The sequence below is a fragment of the Hermetia illucens genome, chromosome 6, assembly GCF_905115235.1.
Source record: "Hermetia illucens chromosome 6, iHerIll2.2.curated.20191125, whole genome shotgun sequence".
In the NCBI taxonomy this organism is placed as follows: domain Eukaryota; kingdom Metazoa; phylum Arthropoda; class Insecta; order Diptera; family Stratiomyidae; genus Hermetia; species Hermetia illucens.
In genome coordinates, this window is record NC_051854.1 from 82,566,115 (window position 1) to 82,586,097 (window position 19,983).

Genomic DNA, 19,983 nt, shown 5'->3' on the forward strand with positions numbered 1-19,983 from the left:
TATTTGTTGAAAAAAATACAACCCCCCCCCCCCCCCTTGGCATGTATGGGGACCCCCCACCCTATAAATTCGACGTAAAAGGATATAACTCACTGTATGTGTGAGCGTTCACAGTTCCCACCTTTTCACCAAATTTGGTGTCAATCGCTACAACCGTCTCCGAGAAAAATGCGTGTGACGGACAAACAGACCAGACAGACAGAGTAGCGAGTATTGAGATCGCCGACAGGGAAAAGTGGGGTAGATCGGATATTGGAGCGCACACCAACTACAAGTGTAACGCAAAACTTGGCAGCAAACGGCGTTAATGCTGTAATTGGCGAGGACAAAGATGCGATTTCAAACTTAGAGGAGATGATTTTGAACCTGATGGAGTTTTTAGGCCCCCACACAACGTGCACGGCGAAATAAGAAACCAAGTGAATGCTATTAGATCTATGTATTTTGAGCCCCGAAACGAGCTACAGTAGAAGTAGCAACACAAACGTCCTCAAAATCAATACACCTAATAAGAACTGGGACTAGAGCTGATAATTTAGCAATGGATCGTCTTCGTGAAAAAGAAATAGCAGAGCCCCGCAAACGGCATAGGGACACTAATAGATAATCCCCAAACCGGACTCCAAAGCGCAAAAAGGGTAAAACACAACAGGTGCAATCAGCAAACTTTCCCGGGGAAAATCTACTAAACCATCAGGAGATACGCGTTAGTGACTCTACTTGGACTAAAGTGGAGTGAAAAAGTAGGCCACAAAAGAGGTCGCGGCCTGATGCGCTGATTATAAAATCAACAAGCGACCTGACATATGCGGAAATCTTGCGGAAAGTGAAAACAGACAGTTCCCTCTTGGACCTGGGTGAACACGTGAACTGTATAAGACGCATGCAAAAAGACGATTTGTTCCTTGAGCTTAGGCCAGGGGAGAGTAAGTCCCACGATCTACATAAGAAGATCAAGTCGTCACGGGGCGAAGTAGCGGACGTAAAGGTGAGCCAGGAATCAATGCTGTTTTAATGTAAAGACCCAGATGAGATCACCACAAAAGCGGAGATGTGCGAGGCTTTAAAGACTCAACTTGGGCTACATTCGATCCTTCAGTCCAGTGTGATAAGGCTCCGTAAAGCATATGGTGGTACTCAGACGGCCACAATAGCCTTACCATTCGAAGCAGCAAAATACGCGTCGGCTGGGTCAGCTGTCGACTATGCGAACAGATATCGCCAAAGAGGAGTTTCAATAATAAGAGCTGGCGATTTTAACGCTTGGGCCGAGGATTGGGGTAGTCGCGAAGCAAATGCTAGAGGCCGCATATTGTTCGAAGTATTTTCACGTCTGAATGTCGTTCTGACAAATACTGGCGGCGTCAATACTTTTCCGAGATGGGATATGGTCACTGATCGGCGATGAATGCACTAGTAAAGGTGGCACAAGTTCTTGAAAAGGTGTGGCACTTCCATGCCACGCCGCACGGTACTCAAGAAACGAATTCCCAACTTCTGGTGGAATGCCGAAATCCAAGAGCTTCGTAAAGTTTGCCTTAAAGCCAGAAGACACAGCTAACGTAGCAGAAACCGGCCTGAATCTGAAGAGTTGCACAACCGATATAAGAAGGCGTAGAAAGAATTGCAAGCAGCCATCTCAAGAAATAAAACTGACGTTATGGCGAGGTGCATACAAAGTAGTTATGGCATGAATCAAGGGAAAACGCTCACCGCCGATCACCAACCCTAATTTGCTGCGAGATATCATTAGCGCTATCTTCGCATAAGTTTCAAGTGAATCGAAACTACCCACTGTCCAGATAGATCCCGGTGAAATTCCCGAGATAATCACTGAAGAAGTCCTGGAAGCAGCGAAGAAGATTACCGAAAATAAACCCCCGGGTTTAGACGGCATTCCGAATAAAGCACTGACAGTGGCCGTCGAAACAGTTTCAAGGTGGTTCGCTGAAACATTTACGACGTACCTCATAGATGGGATTTTCCCGGAAGAGTTGATGAAACAGAAGCTTTTGCTAATCCCGAAACCAAATAAACCTTTGGGTGATCCTTCGTCTTATTGATCTATATGCTTGTCAAACGACATCGGCAAACTTTTCGAAAAGGTCATCTTCAATAGGCTTGTGCCAATCACGGAAAAGGAGGGTGGTCTCTCAAACAGGCAGTTCGGATTCCGAAAGGCAAGATCTACTGTCAACGCCATCAGCACGGGAAAAGAAATTGCGGAAAACCCAATGGAGGCCAATAAATCTTGCGTAGTTACTCTCGACGGGAAGAATACCTTTAATACGGCAAAATGAAGCAAAATTATTGCGGCTTTAGCCATATTGAGCGCTCCTAAATACTTGGTGCTCATAGTCATGAATTTTCTCCAGGATATTGTGTTACGATTCGGACGATGGACCTAAGACATATACAACAACCTGCGGGGTTCCACAAGGATCAGTCTTCGGTCCTCTCTTATGGATAATAATGTACGACGGAATTTTAAAGTTGCAACTAACCAAAGGAGTGACAATCATTGGCTTCACAGACGATATCGGAGTGACTATCGTAGCACAAGATATTGATGACATCGAGGTACTCACAAATAAGGCAATTTTTGAAATCAGATCTTGGCTAGAGGAAGCTGGTCTGACACTTGCGGAGCATAAAACCGAGATAATTTTGATTACCAAGCGAAGGAAACAAACGTCGTTAAAGATCAGGATTGGTAAACACATCATACAGTCACAGCCAACGCTTAAATACCTTGGAATCATGGTTGGTCAAAGACTGAAATTTAAGTGCCATCTTGAAAACTTGGCAACCAAAGCTTCCGGAGTGGCTACATTGTTGGAAAGAATGGTATCAAATATAGGTGGTCCTAGGCAAAGCTTTCGGCTCCTGATCTCGAGAGTTGTCAGCTCCATTTTGCTTTATGCAGCTCCAGTTTGGACACGTCTTCAAAGTGGGAAGCAAATAGAAGAAAGATCGCAGCCCCATACCGATTGAGTGCACTGCGAACGTCCTGCACTTACCGTACAACATCAGACGAAGCAGGTTGTTTGATAGCAGGCATGATCCCCATTGACACCTTGACGAACAAAGGTCGACGCCTCTATGATCCATCATATGCAATCGGCGAGTCCAATACCTACCGTCGGCGATTGGCACGAAGTGAATATATTTTGGAATGACAAAAAAGATGGGATAATTCACCTAAAGGACGCTGGACACACAGGATTATTCCAGATGTCTCTAAATGGATCAACTGAAGGCACGGTGAGGTTAGTTACCACCTAACTCTATTCCTAAGCGAACACGGAGGGTGCCGTGCACGGTTGACACCCGAGAATATCGTGGACCATTTGCTAGCCTCTAAAACATCTTTGAGGGCGGTGGAAAAATTAATGAAGGCGATCCACAATCTGCTGAGGAGGAGGAGCTTCGGTGGAAAGTTACAAATAACGAGAGGAGTCGCAGTTCATAACTGATCCTACCCCGCCACGTAATACCGAAATGGCGATCCCGCGGGGTAAGTTAAGGAGAAGGAAGTGGTTTTAGTGAGTAAAAGTCTCAAATAACCGTATGGTAGGAACCAGCGGTAGGTTTTGAACCTTTCCACCTTCCAACGTATATGTAAAAAAAAGACAGACAGACAGACGGTAAACCGACTTTACTAAGGTTTTACACAAAACCTTAAAAATTAGGGTGATGCGCTTATATGAATTCTAGGCCTCAAAGTATATCGTCATCATCGGCGCAACAACTGGTATCCGGTCTAGGTCTGCCTTGGTAAGGAACTCCAGACATCCTAGTTTTGCGCTGAGGTCCACCAATTCGATATCCCTAAAAACTATCTGGCGTCTTGACCTACGCCATCGTTCCATCTCAGGCAGGGTCTACCTTGTCTTTTTTTTCTACCATAGATATTGCCCTTATAGACTTGTTGGGATGGATGGGGATTTGAAAGCCTCGAGATTGCACCCAGATCGGACATTCGATAGAGCCAAATGACGAAGCCGATCACGACGAGCCGACCCCGCTTGTAAACGGGACAAAGGCTGAAGAAAAAGAAGACTTGTTGGGATGGATCATCCTCATCCATACGGATTAAGTGACCCGCCCACCGCAACTTGTTGAATCGGATTTAGATTTCGTCGTTATGTAGGCTACGGAATTGTCCATCCTTATGTAGGAGACCAAAAAATCTTCGGAGGATTCTTCTCTCGAAAGCGGCCAAGGGTCCGCAAACCCAGGTCTCCGAGGAATACATAAGGACTGGCAAGATCATGCTTTGTACAGTAAGAGCTTTGACCCAATGGTGAGATGTTTCCAGCGAAACAGTTTTTATAAGCTGAAATAGATTCTGTTGGCAGCCGACAACCGTGCGCGAATTTCATCGTCGTAGCTGTTATCGGTTGTGATTTTCGACCCTAGATAGGAGAAACTTTCCCATTCCAATTTACTTATCTCCAGTCCTTTTTTAAAGTTTTGTGTAAAACAGTTATATGAATATATAAGCCTCAATAAATATCCCATTCCAATATCTGTTCAAATAAATTCGCTAATAGTATATTACCAATTTTTGGATATTGACTGAAAAACTTCCCTTAAATTCGTCCATATCATATCATATCATCATAGGGAAACAAAAAACCTTTTATACCTAAAGCGTTTAGCTTCCGGTTTCCCGACTTGTTTAGTCGATAGTATTGTACCTGAAAAATATTTCCCCAAAGATTTCAAAGTGAAATCCATAAAATTACAAAAGTTGCCGTTCTATGAACACTGCTCTTCAACTATCGGACCGAATGAGAGATCCTTTTGAAACGATCATTAGACCCCAACAAAAATCCCGCCATGAAAAGTATTTTTCCAAAAAAGAGTTATGCACTGCAAAGAATTAAAGCAGCATTTGAATGTTTCGTACATTTATGTATATAGCCAATATGGTCCCATTTCAGGGAGACGTTCCTGTCACCTATAGTCAATTAAAACTTTAAATGCAATAGCGTGAAAACTATTCAATTGATCAATTTGAATCTGTATACACTTATAAAAAATACGATTCCCCCGACAAGACAAAACCAGTCGGGAAACCGGAAGTTTGACGGTTTAGGTATAAAAGGTTTTGTGTTTCCCTTTGTGAGGAGCATACTTCAGTTCTCCATTCGCTGATAGCATTGACTCGAGATATTTAAATTGCTCAGTGTTTTCAGCTGCAGCATCCTGCCCAGAACTGAGCGAATTAAATATCTCGAGCCAACGCTATCAGCCAACGGAGAACTGCGTAATGAAGTTGTTTCATGCATTAATGGGATCTGGATGAAGTGACATTTCACAACCGGTGTTCTTTGTGATCCACGTATCAGCGAACGTCTCAAATCTAAAATTTACTGCAATGTCGTCCGTCTGCCGCTCTCTGTAGTTCCGAGTGTTGACCGACTATAAAAGACAATGAACGGAGTCTCGCGGTAATGGAGACGAAGATGTTGCATGAGGATATCCGCGATCGATATGGGATTGCACCGATCATGGAAAAACTGCGAGTCAGGCGTTTTCGACGGTATGGTCACGTAATTCGCGCTAACGAGAATTCACTTGTCAATATTGGTCTGAACATCGAAGTCAATGGTAACCGATCAAAAGGCCGGCCGAAACAACGGTTGGTTGATACGCTGGATGGAGATTTAGAAGCCTCGCGATTACATCCACATCAGGTAGTTGATAAAATAAAATGACGAAACCAATCACGACGAGCCGACCCCGCTTGTGAACGGGACGAAGACTAAAGAAAAAGAAGATATGAGAAGCAACGAGTGCATGACAGCTGCGTGTCACATAGCTAAAATTTCCATTGCCCTCTATTTTTTAGAAAGCGTCCTCTATGCTGGGGCGGAATTTTGAGTTCTAGGATGAATCGAAGGGGGGTTTTTTAGTCAATTTCTAAAAGTTGGTAATATACTATTAGTAAGTTTATGTGAGTAGATATCGAAATGGGACATATTTTGAGGCCTAGATTTCATCTAAGCGCACTTCCCTGTTTTTTTTTTCGGATTTTTGGGTTGGGTAGTTTCCGAAAAGTCCTGTCTAAATTTATGTCACTTGCTGTATGCGTGGGATTTCATAGTTCCCATCTATCCACCAAATTTCGTTCGGATCGGTTTAGCCGTTTTGGAGAAAGGTGCGTGTGACAGACAGACAGACAGACAGACAGACGGTGAATCGATTCTAATAAGGTTTTATTTTACACAAAGCCTTAAAAACTGAGTAATAATTTAGGAAGCTATACCGATGACTAAAATGCCTCTAAAATGCTGATTTGCCCTAGAACTTCAATTTATCCCAGAATGATAAAATTTCAATGTTTCCTTCAATGTATCGGGATAGTTACAAATAACTGAAAAATTTAACATATTTTTGTATTCATAGCAACATAGTGTCATGAATCCAAAATCATTCATTGTGTTCAAAACTAGAAAATATTCCAAAACGGAATGAAATCTAATAAATCTAGCTTATTGTTTCGAGTAATAATAATATGAGGACATTAAAGCAAGGCATCAGAAGTCTATGGCAAAGGAAATTATACCAATTTAATCCAGTAGGGCAAAAATAGTAGCTCAAATCGATCCTGGAACTAAATGGGGAACAGGTTAAAGAAGAAACGCAAAAATTATATCGGTTGGTCTTTCCGCGGTCGTAATACCACTCTTTTCAAAGTATTTTGGAGAAATTTAAAAAGTAGAAAACGATAACCTATAATGTTACCTATATGCTACTTTTTTCACCATGATAACGTATCAGTTTTGAATGATAAAAAACAAAACGGTCAAGCAAATGAAGTCCCGTGTAAACTTAAAATGTTTTCATAAATGTAAATAAAAAACAAAAAAACAAGAAAGAACCTTAAGTAGTATAGAGCATTTATAAGCTTCGCATCAATTAGAGTACTATCTTCAAAAATATATCTAATAACTTGGATTAAGAAAGTAGAAAAAAGAGAAGAATTAGCAGTCAAGATATCCACTGTTATTCCGGACTTTTTTCTTAGTTCACTCAGAAAAGTTCTGCTAATCTTCTCATTAAAAATAGCTAAAATTCTACTGGACTGGATCAATCTCTATTTCTATGTATGCCTTTTTATTGGAAAACATCTAAATATAATTTAAGTTTGCCACAAAACCGAACTCCCTGTTTCATTTTGTTTACTATTCATACTTTTAGGCTTTAAATAACAAATACAGTTACCAAATATACTCGTATGTACATAAACGCTATACAAATTGATGACTTATAATATACAATGAGGTTGTGTAAAATCAATTCGCTCCAAAATGACACTGACACTGTGGTTAGATTTTGTCTTCAACGACAATTTTCAAAACTACTATTTTTAGCTAATTTACAAATACACTTATTTAGGCCGCATTTACCTACATCATATTTGTAAACGACAAAGTTACTGTAAGATTGGTATATGATGAAAAACCACTTTTGTTAGCTAATTTCGTAGTTTTCAGAGTCAGTATCATTCAGTAATGGTCAGGCATCTTGCATTCTGTAAGAAAGAGAAAACCAAATATCTTTAAGATTGAATATTTATATTTCCGAATAGCATATTTTTAATGGTATATTCAATTTACAAAGTTACTATCCAATTGTGCATAAAATATATAAAGACATCCAACCAACATAGATAATACCAAAACAATAAGACATAAAAAGCAAATATTGTAAGCGTCAATATATAAATGTGTGTATGCACAAATATAAATATCTACTAAAGCAACACGAGCCTTATAAAAGAAGCAGAAGCTTAAAAATTAATTTTGAAAAAATTAGTACAATGAAATTATAGAATTGTAATCTTCCTCTTAATTAACGACTACGTTCATCTCATCCCACTCGTTGCCTCCTATAATTTAACCTGTTTGTAAATTTTCCTCCTTGCCGATGTGCAGAACAATCGCTGATCCACTTTCATCTTGCTAGATTCCTTATAAACAACCCCATAATTTTTTCCACTCTCTAAATTGTAGCAATCATTCCTAATTTGTTGGTCAAAGGGTAGTATAGGTCCCAGGACGAAACGTGGATTGGTTTCCACGATGGAGCATAAAACCTGGGAAACGCCTGCTGAACCAACACCAACAGCTCTACTACCAAACCTCCACCTCCACGGGGTGACCGCTGGGAGCCCTTTCTTAACGAAAAACTGCAGACGGAGAAGGATAAAGGCGAACCTCCCGTGCCTAAAAACGGGACAAATTGTACCAACTGGTCCTCAAGGTATAGACTCGGATCACTATCTCATCCTCTCTGACAATCAAACAATTACACCAACCGGTTCATAAACTTATGCTCAAGGTCGGGGACAGCGAATCAATGCCTGATGACTGGCAACAAGGTATTATCTGCCCCATACATAAAAAGAAAGATATAACGCAGGGCAGCAATTATAGAGGTATCACGTTGCTGAGTACCATCTATATGATATTCTTCGCTACCGTGCTAAGTCGGACAGCCCCATACGCCTACAACATCATCGGCCCATACCAAAGAAGCTTCAATCGAGGCAAATCAGCAACAGATAAGGTTTTCTCTCTACGGCAAGCGATGGGAAAACTATTGGAATATGGACATCAGTTGCACCATCTCTCCAACTCTTCATCGACTTTAAAGCCGCCTATGATAGCATAGCCAGGGAATTGGTATCCCGACCAAATTGATAAGACTGACTAGGCTGACCCTGACCAATGTGTGAGGCCAGATAAAAGTAACAGGATCACTCTCAACACCATTCGACATCAACAACGGTCTATGACAAGGGGATGGCCTATCATGCGTCCTGGCCCTCGAGAAAGTGATCCGTGATGCTGAGGTAAATGCAAGGGGTACGATCCTCTTTAAGTCCACCCGAGGCGTACAAACTGACTTCATCCAAGTGGAGCAGGCGGCGATTGGCGCGAGATCTTGGGCTGCATATTAATGAACGCAAAGGCAAAATATATAGTGGCAACGTCAGCACCGAAAACCAACCAATCAACAACATCAAACCGCAGTGGTTAAACGGGGAGAAAAAAGATAGAAGACTACAACTTTGGGACCGTTGAAAATTTCTCCTATTTAGGGTCGAAAATCACAACCGATAACAGCTACGACCATGAAATCTACGCAGGGTTATTGGCAGCCAAAAGAGCCAATTTAAGCTTACTAAAATTGTTCCGTTCGAAACGTCTCACCATAGGGTCAAAGCTCTTACTGTACAAGACAATGATCTTGCCAGTCCTCATGTATTCCTCGGAAACTTGGGTTCTTAGCAAGAAAAGTTGCGAACTCTTGGTCACGTTCGAGAGAAGAATCCTCCGAAGAATTTTTGGCCCTCTACATGAGGATGGACGATTCCGTAGCCTAAATAACGACGAAATCTATGAGCGATACCATGACCGTCAGGTTGTGAATATAATCCGGCTCAATAGGTTATGGTGAGCGGGTCAACTAATCCGTATGGATGAGGATGTTCCAGCCCGGAAAGTCTATAAGGGCAATTTCAATGGTAGAAAAAGAAGACGACGCAGACCCTGCCTGAGATGGAGCGATGACGTAGGTCAGGACGCCAGACAGCTTTTTGATATATTGAATTGGTGGACCTCGGCGCAAAACCTCTGGAGTTCCTTATTAAGGCAGGCCTAAACCGGATAGCACGTTGAAGATGATGATGATCTCCCACCTTAAACCATATCTCCCAGTTGCGACACATTTCACCTTCCTAATCTCCAGCAAAAGTTCGCTATTTCGTCTCCCACAATTTTATTGTTGCTGGCTTACAATTATCTGAAATCGAGAGCAAGACGATCAAAAACTGCTAGTAACAAGTAAAACCTTTTATAGTAATAATCCATGCATGCTACAAGCACGAATGCATAAGTATTAGGGAAGGACGGAATGAAAAATTCGTAACGGAAACTGAGTTGGTGTTTTCCGCAGGCACATGCAACTTTTTAAAGAATTTTTCTTTCTCGATCAAATATCCGGAAAAGTCAGATGCTCTAAATTTCGGTAATACCAAACCGCTAATTGCTAATTAATAAATTGATGTTCTATGGCCTGATTCGGAAAATGCGGAAATCTTGAAACAATTCCACGGTGTATCGAATCGATACAGAAATAAACACTTTTGCAGATTATCTTGAACGAAATAACAACAAGAGGGTCGAAGTTTTGCAGAGTGTCTCTCTAGTTTCTGTCGGCAAGGATTGAGGAATAATCTTAGAACTTCTGAACTTTCCCAGTTTTAATTGAAACGTGAACACTTTATCCCTGCAGATGATCTCGCTTCCAAGGAAGAGGTGAATATTGTCATGAAAAGCCTTAATATGCCGGGACTAAAGAAAGATCGGGGTAAGCCTTCACACTATTTTGGTTAAGAAACTATATAAGGGGAACACTACGACGTTTACGATGGAGCATACACCCCTGCCTACTAATAGCTCTACTACACAACCCTATCTCCACCTTCACGTATTTATCGCTGGGAGTGCTTCCTTAAAGAGGAGACGGATGAAGGCGAATCTCCCCCGCCTAAAAATGGGACAAATTATACCAATCGGTCCTCCAGGTTGGGGTTTGATTAAAACAATTCGTTGCGGAAACACAAAAGGAGCCTTGGACTGAATGGATATTGCAACGGTAAAACCGACAACGAAAACGGAGATACAATTTGCTTAGTCCCTCATGAAGCTCCCTGTGCAAGAGTTACCAAGCAGTTAGTCGATACCCTATCCCAATATAAGGCTGGGATAGTGACGAAGTAGCTAACTGGCGCGTGGATGCAAATAAGTTACAAGAGGTAATACACCATATATGATAACCAGAGAGGCCATCTATTAATCCTGCTGTCAACGGATTTGAAAATATAAGCGAAAAGCTATGCACTCTGCCCTACGTGTTATGTGAAAAAATATATTTTCACTAGGAAGGAAATAAAACACGCTTTCGGTCTCCAAGTTGCGATAATTAGACTGTAAAAGCAACCGCTTACAACAGGCAATAACAATGAAGAGTTTGAATAGCGTTCATCATACAAAACAAAACTATGGTATTCCAATCAGCTCCTTATCTACCAACAAAGCTAATACTGAAGAAAGTTTAAGTCCGAGATTATATTATATATTGAGTTGTTGTCAGCCAACAGAGCCTATTTCAGCTTACAAAAACTGTTCCGCTCGAAACGTCTCACCATAGGGTCAAAGCTCTTACTGTACAAGGCAATGATCTTGCCAGTCCTCATGTCTTCCTCGGAAACTTGGGTTCTTAGCAAGAAAAATTGCGAACTCTTGGCCGCGTTCAAGAGAAGAATCCTCTGAAGAATTTTTGGCCCCCTATATGAGAATGGACGATTCCGTAGCCTACACAATGACGAAATCTATGAGCGATACCATGACCGTTGTAGATAAAATCCGGCTCAATATGTTACGGTGGGCGGGTCACTTAATCCGTATGGATGAGGATGATCCCACCCGGAAAGTCTATAATATGGTAGAAAAAGAAGACGAGGCAGACCCTGACTAAGATGGAGCGATGGCGTAGGCCAGGACGTCAGACAGCTTTTGGAGATATCGAATTGGTGGACCTCGGCGCAAAACCGGGATGTCTGGAGTTCCTTATTAAGGCAAGCCTAGGCCGGATACCGGTTGTTGCGCCGTTGATGATGATGATGATTCAGTTGATTGGAGAAAGAAATTTAAGTTTGAATCAAAACTTGAGCAAGAGCCGTAAAATGCCACCTAGATGCTGGGGGATCGATCTTTTCTTCAATATGAATGTTGCCCTCCATGGGGCGACAATATATCGGTGGCTCGATTTCATATAGTTAACCAGTATCACGAATAGGCGGTCGTTTTTGCTTGGAGTACTAGAGGTGGATTGCTTGAAAGTCAAGCAAATAAAGGATACCCCAAACAGGTGTACTATCGGCACTTCTGTGGAGTATGTTGATCGACTCACTACTATGCTAGCCGCAAAATCTGCCAATATACGACTAATTTCATAAGGAAGACTTGGTTGTGCTAGCGGTTGATCAAGATCCCGGGACGGTGAAGAAATATACAATCGATGAGCGCCTGCAAATTAAGTGGGACGAATTACCTATTGTTTATTATCATCGAATTCCTAATCACAAGTCTGCTGTGCGATTCAGATAAAGTCCTGAAAGCATACCGAACAATATGCGATGCCCCACAATGATCTGACCTAGGCCTGCTAGCGCTACATCTCCCTATTTGTGGGGACGTTTTTGAGTTGATATAAGTGGTTGTCACGACAAGCAAAATTAACGCTATGTTGCGCCGTTTTAAACTTAAACTCCTAAGATAGTGAATGCTGTGGAAAGGGCAAGGGGAACAATGTCTTGCCGGCTCAGATCTTCAGAGCCAGTCGATAGCGTTTACGAAAGATAGCAGTTCCCTTACCTTACAACCAGAGATTTCTTTAAGGTTGCCAAAAAATTTAGTTTACATAAAGTCCGCACCCTAACTCTAACTAGATCTGGGCGCACTTGAACAATACAAATTGTAAAGTATGCCGAGTCTGGCGGCATGGTCCGCGATAGACTCGTCACCCGTACAAACCGCCGTAATCCTCCACGTGCTTGCGCGTGTCGAACTCAAAAACTCCCATAACTTAGCGCAGCTAGTATCCCACGGCTATCTGGAGTTAGCGCTTGTCAAACAGTGTGAGCTGTTTGTGTTGTTCGCCAGCCATATTAGACCGACAACTGTTTCACCTCTCCTCCAAGAGATTCGAGATTCACGCAAAAGAAGCAATTTATAATATTGAATTCTGGTTGAAGAATGTTGGTCTATGTTTGTAGTACAAGCGGAAGTAGCTTTCACCAATAAGCGGAAAAAAACACGTCTAAAAAGGCCAAAACTAGGGCCCAAGTCATTCATTCGATCAACTTCTTAGGGGTAATAATTGACCAGAAGCCAAATAATCAACTTCAACTGGAAGACATTTCTGACAATTTACCACATTGCCCAGAAAGATCCGCCCGTTGTCTTATTTGAATGCCCAAAGGCCATTGTTCACAGGGTCGGATTAGAAACTACATCGGGAATGCACTTAACACCTGAAATCATTCTGGAGCATATGTTAGAGTTGAAGGGATACGGATCAAAGTCGAAAATAGCAGCAATCGGGAAGAGGTTTAGGCAAATCAGTCGGAGAGGAAAGGAAGAGGTGAATGAAGACCTGAACAGGAGCACCAGATATATTCTGATGCCGCTCTGCAATGTAATATCACATAAGAGTTCTGTGGAGAAAGTTGGAATACCGTCAAAACTTGCCCGACTCATGAAAGACAATCCTAAATAAAAGTCCAGAACGACCTCACACGAAATTTTGGAACAAAGTCAGGGTTGAAGCAAGTGGATGGCGTGTACAATATGCTATGCGACATGACATTAGAATATGTTGTAAGAATAATACCAGTCAACGCCAGAGGTTAGCTACTATTCAAGCAGCAAAGGAAGTTGGGTTGAAAATTAACGAATTGAAAACAGATACCCTTTCCCAAACCCGAGAAAATATATCATTAAGGCAGACCCAGACTCTGAGAAATGATAACCTGGAAAATGTCGATCGTTCCATTTATCTAGAAATGAACTGTATTATAGACGGGGACGGATAGGGTGAGATTAAACTGTAAATATTATAATATAGCCAAAAAATGTTACTCAATGGCCTCAACGTCGCAATGCATTTGGACAATAATAAGGCTAGAGGCGGTGCTATCATGAGGGAACTGGAACTAGAGACAATGGTGGCAGACTTCGATAGGATCATCATTGACGCATATGAGGTCAACTAAAAAAACAAACGCGATACTAACAAAGGTACAAAAACGCACTAATGACTTATTGCGTGAAGAGACTGAAAAAATCGCACAAGCATTCAGGCAATGCAAGGTTCTAGTAAAAGGCAAAATATGTCAACTCTCTCCCTGAAAAAGGAAGATAAGGCATTTACCTAGACTGAGGAGAACAGGGTAGAATTACTTCTCAAAACTTTTCGGAATTCTATCCCCCGGCAAGCATAGCATGCTGTCTGACACCCCAATAGCAGACAGAGAAAAGGAAATTAGAGAATTCCAAAATGGTATGTTCGGACGCTAGAGTAAGATGGGCAAAGGGAACACTGACATTATCTAGAGTGCATCGTATCTTTCCAATACAACTCTAAAGGGGCCTAGAAATCATTCCAGGTCTCCTCCTGAGGGTGATAAAGGGCGATGTTACATTGGGACAAGGTACGGTGGAGAACAAAAGTAGTATTCATTACGAAAGAATTTGAAAAAGAACCTTTTCACACTAAATATTTGAGACCGATTTGCCAAAAATCCTTCGTACTGAGAGCAGTGGGGACATTCATCATACTGGAAACAGGGGAGAGATCCTAGAGAACTACATTAAGACTAATGTTCTAACTCTTCCTGGACAGAACAGCCTAGCGAAACTGTCCTGTATCAGTTGACAGATGCATTATGCAATGCAATAAACATCAAAGAAATGATTCTATGTGCGTTTTGAATATTATAAGCGCTTTTGAAAATACATAGCATACTCGATACACAATGCCATAATCTGTAAGGGAGTCAGGAGCACCCTGTCCTTCCTGAAAGCAGGCCCGCATACTTTAGCTGGAAATAGACGTCATAAATAGGTGTGGCTAATTTAACCTCCAAAAGAAACTATAGCAGGCAAAAAATACGATTCTAACCGATAGCCGACAGCGGTTATCAAGGCATTAATATCCAACCAGGTTTTGGTAAATTGAATACGTTTGAGTCGTACAATGAGGTCGACGCTAAAAAGACCAGAACCTCGGGTTGAGGAAAGCATATTGAGTGAACCCTGGATTGTTGCTCATCAAGAAATATGAATCAAAGCAGTCGTAGGATTCTTTAAACCTCATCGAGGAGAACCTTAATGTTAAGTGGGAATACTTACGGGTCACTACAGGCTAACCTACCACCTGGGAAAGCTAAGGATATTTGCGGACAATGTCTGCAGATTCTATGAAGGAGTGATTAAACCTCCTTACATATTCTGAAACAATATAGAGGACTTCTGCAAAGTAGGAAAATACACCTGGAAAAATACCAAATGTAAAACTAAGACACAAGCAAGAGACATCTTAAACACCCTGACGGTTATAGAACTGATCGACATCTTATTATATAAAAATAGAAGTAGTTGGTATATATATCCGTTTGTGACCCATGGACTCCGAAGCCATTCGACCGATTGCCATGAAAATTGATACACATATGTATTTTTTAATGAAAAAAGTTTATACGCTATATATGTTGCTGGAACTCGCCACTAGATGACGTAACATAGGGTGAATTTGTACATAATTCCCCCACTCGCAATGAAGATTAGTGTGGATATGTATTTTTCCATGGAAAATATTTTGCGCCCATCCACGTTGTTGTTCCTCGTCACTAGATGGTGCCGGGACAAATAAACTTTTCCACCATTCGCACGATGGCTATTAATGGATGGCTTTCAATGGAAAATATTTTGGCGATACACGTTGCTGTAAGCCCTCTAGATTGCACTGCAATCAATTAACTCTGCGCTGAAAAGTTTGAAGGCTAACACCCAGATGACGCTACTAGTGTGAAATCCATATGATTTTTATTCAATCCTAACCTTCAAAAGAAACGTGTACAAATGTGACAGCTGTCGGACTATTAGATAGAGCATTTTGAGTCAAGCAACTTTTGTTAGTTTGAAGAAAATGAATAAAGAGGAATTTCGTGTGTTAATAAAGCATTAGTTTTTGACGAAAAAAATACGTTGACGGTTGAAGCCAAGGCTTGGCTTGATAAACATTATTCGGACTTTGCACAAGAAAAATCAACCATTGAGTAGTAGTTTGCTAAGTTTAAACGAGAGGAAATGAGCACCGAGGACGATGCACGTAATGAACGTCCCAAACAACAACGAAAAAGTCAATAAAATGATTTTGAATGAAGGAAGTGAAGTTCATTGAGATAGCTGAGGCTCTGAAGATATCAAAGGAACGTGTTGGAAATATCGTGCATGAATCTTTGGATATGCGAAAGCTCTGTTCAACGATGTCAAATTACGATACAAATCCCACTAGATTTGAACCGCGACTTTCCGTAAGACAGCCTTGTGCTCTAACCACTCAGCTATTCGGACACGATGGCAACTATATTGAATAAACTCAAATTTTACCAAAAAAAAAACCTACGATTTTTTCACCCAACTCTTACACACTTTATAACCGGTCGTTATGACAAATAATGACTGTAATTGGTGAGGCATTAAGTTCTAAAAATTATTGAAAATGTCACCAAAACGCGAACATTGGTGGATAAACCAAACATGCACGGAAACTGCCTCCCAATAGAATTGCTGAAATATCTAAAGGACAAGACTCGCAACTGGAAACAGAGCTTTTCAGAGCCTCTACTTCAAGAGTTGCTGAAACATGAGAAGAATAACCTACTACTTTGAGCTGTCAAGGGCTGCCAAAACATCACAGCAACACAGGTGTACGAATTAAAAATATTTGAGCAAAAGCATCTATTTCCAAGGATACTGCAAATCCCGAAGAGCAAGACACATGACGTGGGGCTGGAAACAGATGTTTTGTCACCTTAATCATCTTAATTATGTTTTCGTACTTAAAATTCTACATGGCTTGGAAAAATACAGTAATCCCAACCGTTCACTAAAAACTCAGATCAAAGCAGAACAAACTAGGAGACTACCACGCAAAAGACGGGTGAGCCCAATTGAGATATACAAAAGATCGCTTCCAAGAATCTACAACTAGACACAAAGGATTAATTTCATCTGTTGATCCATTAAAGGAAAGACGCATATCGCTGACAAATCAATAGACACCTAGGCTTAAAAAAGTTGGAATTATCCTCTTTACAAGCTTCTTTCAAACAGCACAGGGGTAGATAGGCCACTGATAAGGACGCCTGCTATCATACTGGACATATTTATATGTATAGTTATTATTTTTTTATGAAACCAAAGAAAAGCAACATCGACTCGTTATTTCCTTCATACTAGAATGTTATCCAAGGGATTATAGTTGCTGAGATGAAGTAGGCCAGTGCATCAACATCTACATCAACAATAAAATTGTTATGGGTTCAATAATAAAATTCCATTAACTAACACAGCATCATCTAGGAATCTATGAAATGTCTTCAGGATCAATGAGATGCCATACACTTCCCGCAGATATGATAGCGGAGGCAATTGTTGAAAATGTCTTTGTTGAATGTTCCTTCAAACCACCGTAGAAAAGGTTCATGCAGAAGCGTCGTTAGAGTATCATATGAAATGGCAACCAACTGTTTATATAGTAAATTAGGTGTGAGAAATTTATCAGTTTGATATTTGCAACGGTTGGTCACTGAGAACACCAAGCAAATACGGATCCCAACCTTAATCGTAGAAAATAATCTTCATGGACTTTTTAAAGAAAGCTTCGAAGTAGGGAAAAAACCGACTCGATGAAAAATTTCAAGAGATATGATACCATATGGCGACTTGGTCTGATTATACTTCAAGCTAAGGTTCCATAATTCGGCAAGTAGTCGCACGACCTCCCCGTCGCTGATGGAAACCGTCTTTGGATGAACCAAGAGTGTGTAGGGCCTGGCTGGGAGTAGGCTCATCTAACTGACGACGATTAATTTACCTGTTGGGCATATGTTAGGGGCAATCTGGTGGGGGGATGAGCCCAAGCAACAGTTTGGGGACCGTCCTCCTTGCACTGGGAAAGTACTAAAAGCCAAAGAGGAACAACATAGGGCTAAGGCTGCGTAGTTAATGGGGAGCATGGTGCTTCCTATCCGGACTCTGAATAATTTAGGCACATTCAATTTTGAGTAAGACCCTTACCCTGGTGGTTGGGCTAGTTAGTGTGGACATTTTTCCCGGTTTACTCGTGGGACAAAGACATGGATTCCAAATTAAAAACAAGTCGGAAACCGGAAGGTGAAAGGTTTGGTTGAACTTTTATATACAAATATTTAGGTACACGATGGGTGGTTTATACATAGCACGTAGTGTATATACGTGGAATATACCCGATATTCCATTCACCATAGTACCGACGTTTTGTCCCTTGGGGAGTAATAATTTGACATGAAAGAAGCAATTTTTACCACCAAAATTTCCTTAATAAGATTCCCACCAAATTTTACAATATAATGCCTCATATTAAAGCCGATTTGTTACTTAATTAATATAATTCACTGTATGTATGCAGATTCACAGTTCCAGGTTAGTAGAAAAAATTTCGTGACAATAAGTGTAACCGTTTCTGAGAAAAATGCGTGTGGCAAGCAAACAGACAGTGAACATACTTTAATAAGGTTTTTTTTTTAAACAATAATAAGGTTTTGTTATAAAAACTAACGATAGAAAACAGTAGCCACCGAGGCAATACAGACGGCACCAGTAGACCAGTAGTAGCACCGTTGTGCTAAGCAGCTTAGAAACCACCACCACCACCACGAAAGCGGAATAGAATGTGAAGGGCTAGGACAGCAAGCAAGGTCTGTAAACAGGTAAGCAGCGACATCCGGCCGACAAGGCACAAACTTCGAAACCCGACGCGTGATCAGGAGTCAATTACGTGTAGCACTAGCGGATGGCGATTCTGTTAGTGGTAAATTAGGAACATCTCTAGGACGGCAAAGGGTAGCAGAATTCATTCTTCTCAGGTGGTCCATAGGTTCCATGTTATAGCATATCAGGAATTTTCTCGGTTTGTGCGTTGCTAAGCTCAACAACCACTAGAAGGGTGTGAATCTGCAAGGCTCAGTGAGATTTTGATCAAGAAACATAGCAGCCCATCCTTTCTTGACAAGTCGGAAGGCTCTTAGAGGTAATCTTCTGGTGAAACTCTGGGGCTCCTGGTTCAGACGCGCTTCTGAGCAAGCGAAGGGAACTGTGAGTCAAAGTCTTGGACTGCATACCCAGTCGTGGGAGGCTATCGAATCGGTAATTGCCGAGGATAAAGTCGATTGGACTACAAAAAGCTTCTCCGCATATAAAACTCCAGGTCCAGATGGCATAATACCAGGCATGCTACAGAAGCAACAAGAAAATCTTGTGCCGTGGCTTGTGGAGATTTACCGAAGTTTCGAGATATGTACCACACTCTTAGAGACGTGCGCGCGTGTTTTTCATACTGAAAGTGGGCAGATGCAGCCACGAACCGGCGAAGGACTTTTGACCTATTCCGTGTTGAAGAACCTAAGGTGACATCCATTTAAGGACGAACATTAAGAAAACGCTCTTCTCCAAGTCTCAACATGCCTGCCTCAAAGGCAAATCCACAGTAGTCGCTCTCTACGACGTAAATAGCTAGGTTAAACGGTCACTATAGCATAGCCCAAGGATTATATTCTAGCCGCTCTCCTGGACCAACAACGTTAGTGCCAAGGCCATCAAGGAAGCCTTAAGCAAAGTAAGATTGGAAGGATATCTGAAGCATTGGATAATATCCATGTTAAGAACTAGGATGTCCGGATAGCTGAGTGGATAGATTACAACGCTGTCATACGGAAGGTCGCGGTTCAAATCTCACTGGTAGCAGTGAGCTTCGTTCGCAGGATTTATATCCTGACTTGACGTCGGATACCAGTTGACTCAGCTGTGAATGAGTACCTGAGTCAAATCAGGGTAACAATCTCGGGCGAGTGCAATGCTGACCACATTACCTCCTACAGTGTACCGTTACAGTATTGAATGAAGTGTTCTAACACCCTTCAAGGCCCTGATCCAATTGGATATTTGCACCAACGATTATTATTATTATAATTCGGTGTGCTCTGGGAGGTAACCACTTGACCAGAGTTGTAGGTAGAGTTACGCCCAGGATGACGTCATCTATCCGGTGTTCTTTTTGATAGTGATGAACGAAATT

General features: G+C 41.4%; 1 protein-coding gene across 12 annotated transcripts in view; it reads right to left on the reverse strand.

The window, feature by feature from the left end:
* LOC119658610 (protein Malvolio) overlaps positions 1-19,983 on the reverse strand; it is an 84,728-nt gene that overhangs the window by 1,001 nt on the left and 63,744 nt on the right. For 5 of the 12 annotated variants that reach the window (XR_005250252.1, XR_005250254.1, XR_005250249.1 and 2 more), the window contains one exon: positions 7,426-7,546. Coding sequence is in view for 1 of the 12 variants with exons in the window: in XM_038066098.1 (XP_037922026.1) it covers positions 7,531-7,546 (16 nt within the window). In the remaining 11 variants the exon portion in view is untranslated. Of the gene's footprint in view, positions 1-6,894; positions 7,547-19,983 lie in introns of those variants that run through there. The other 7 variants (XR_005250253.1, XR_005250255.1, XR_005250250.1 and 4 more) reach the window with 2 other exon arrangements.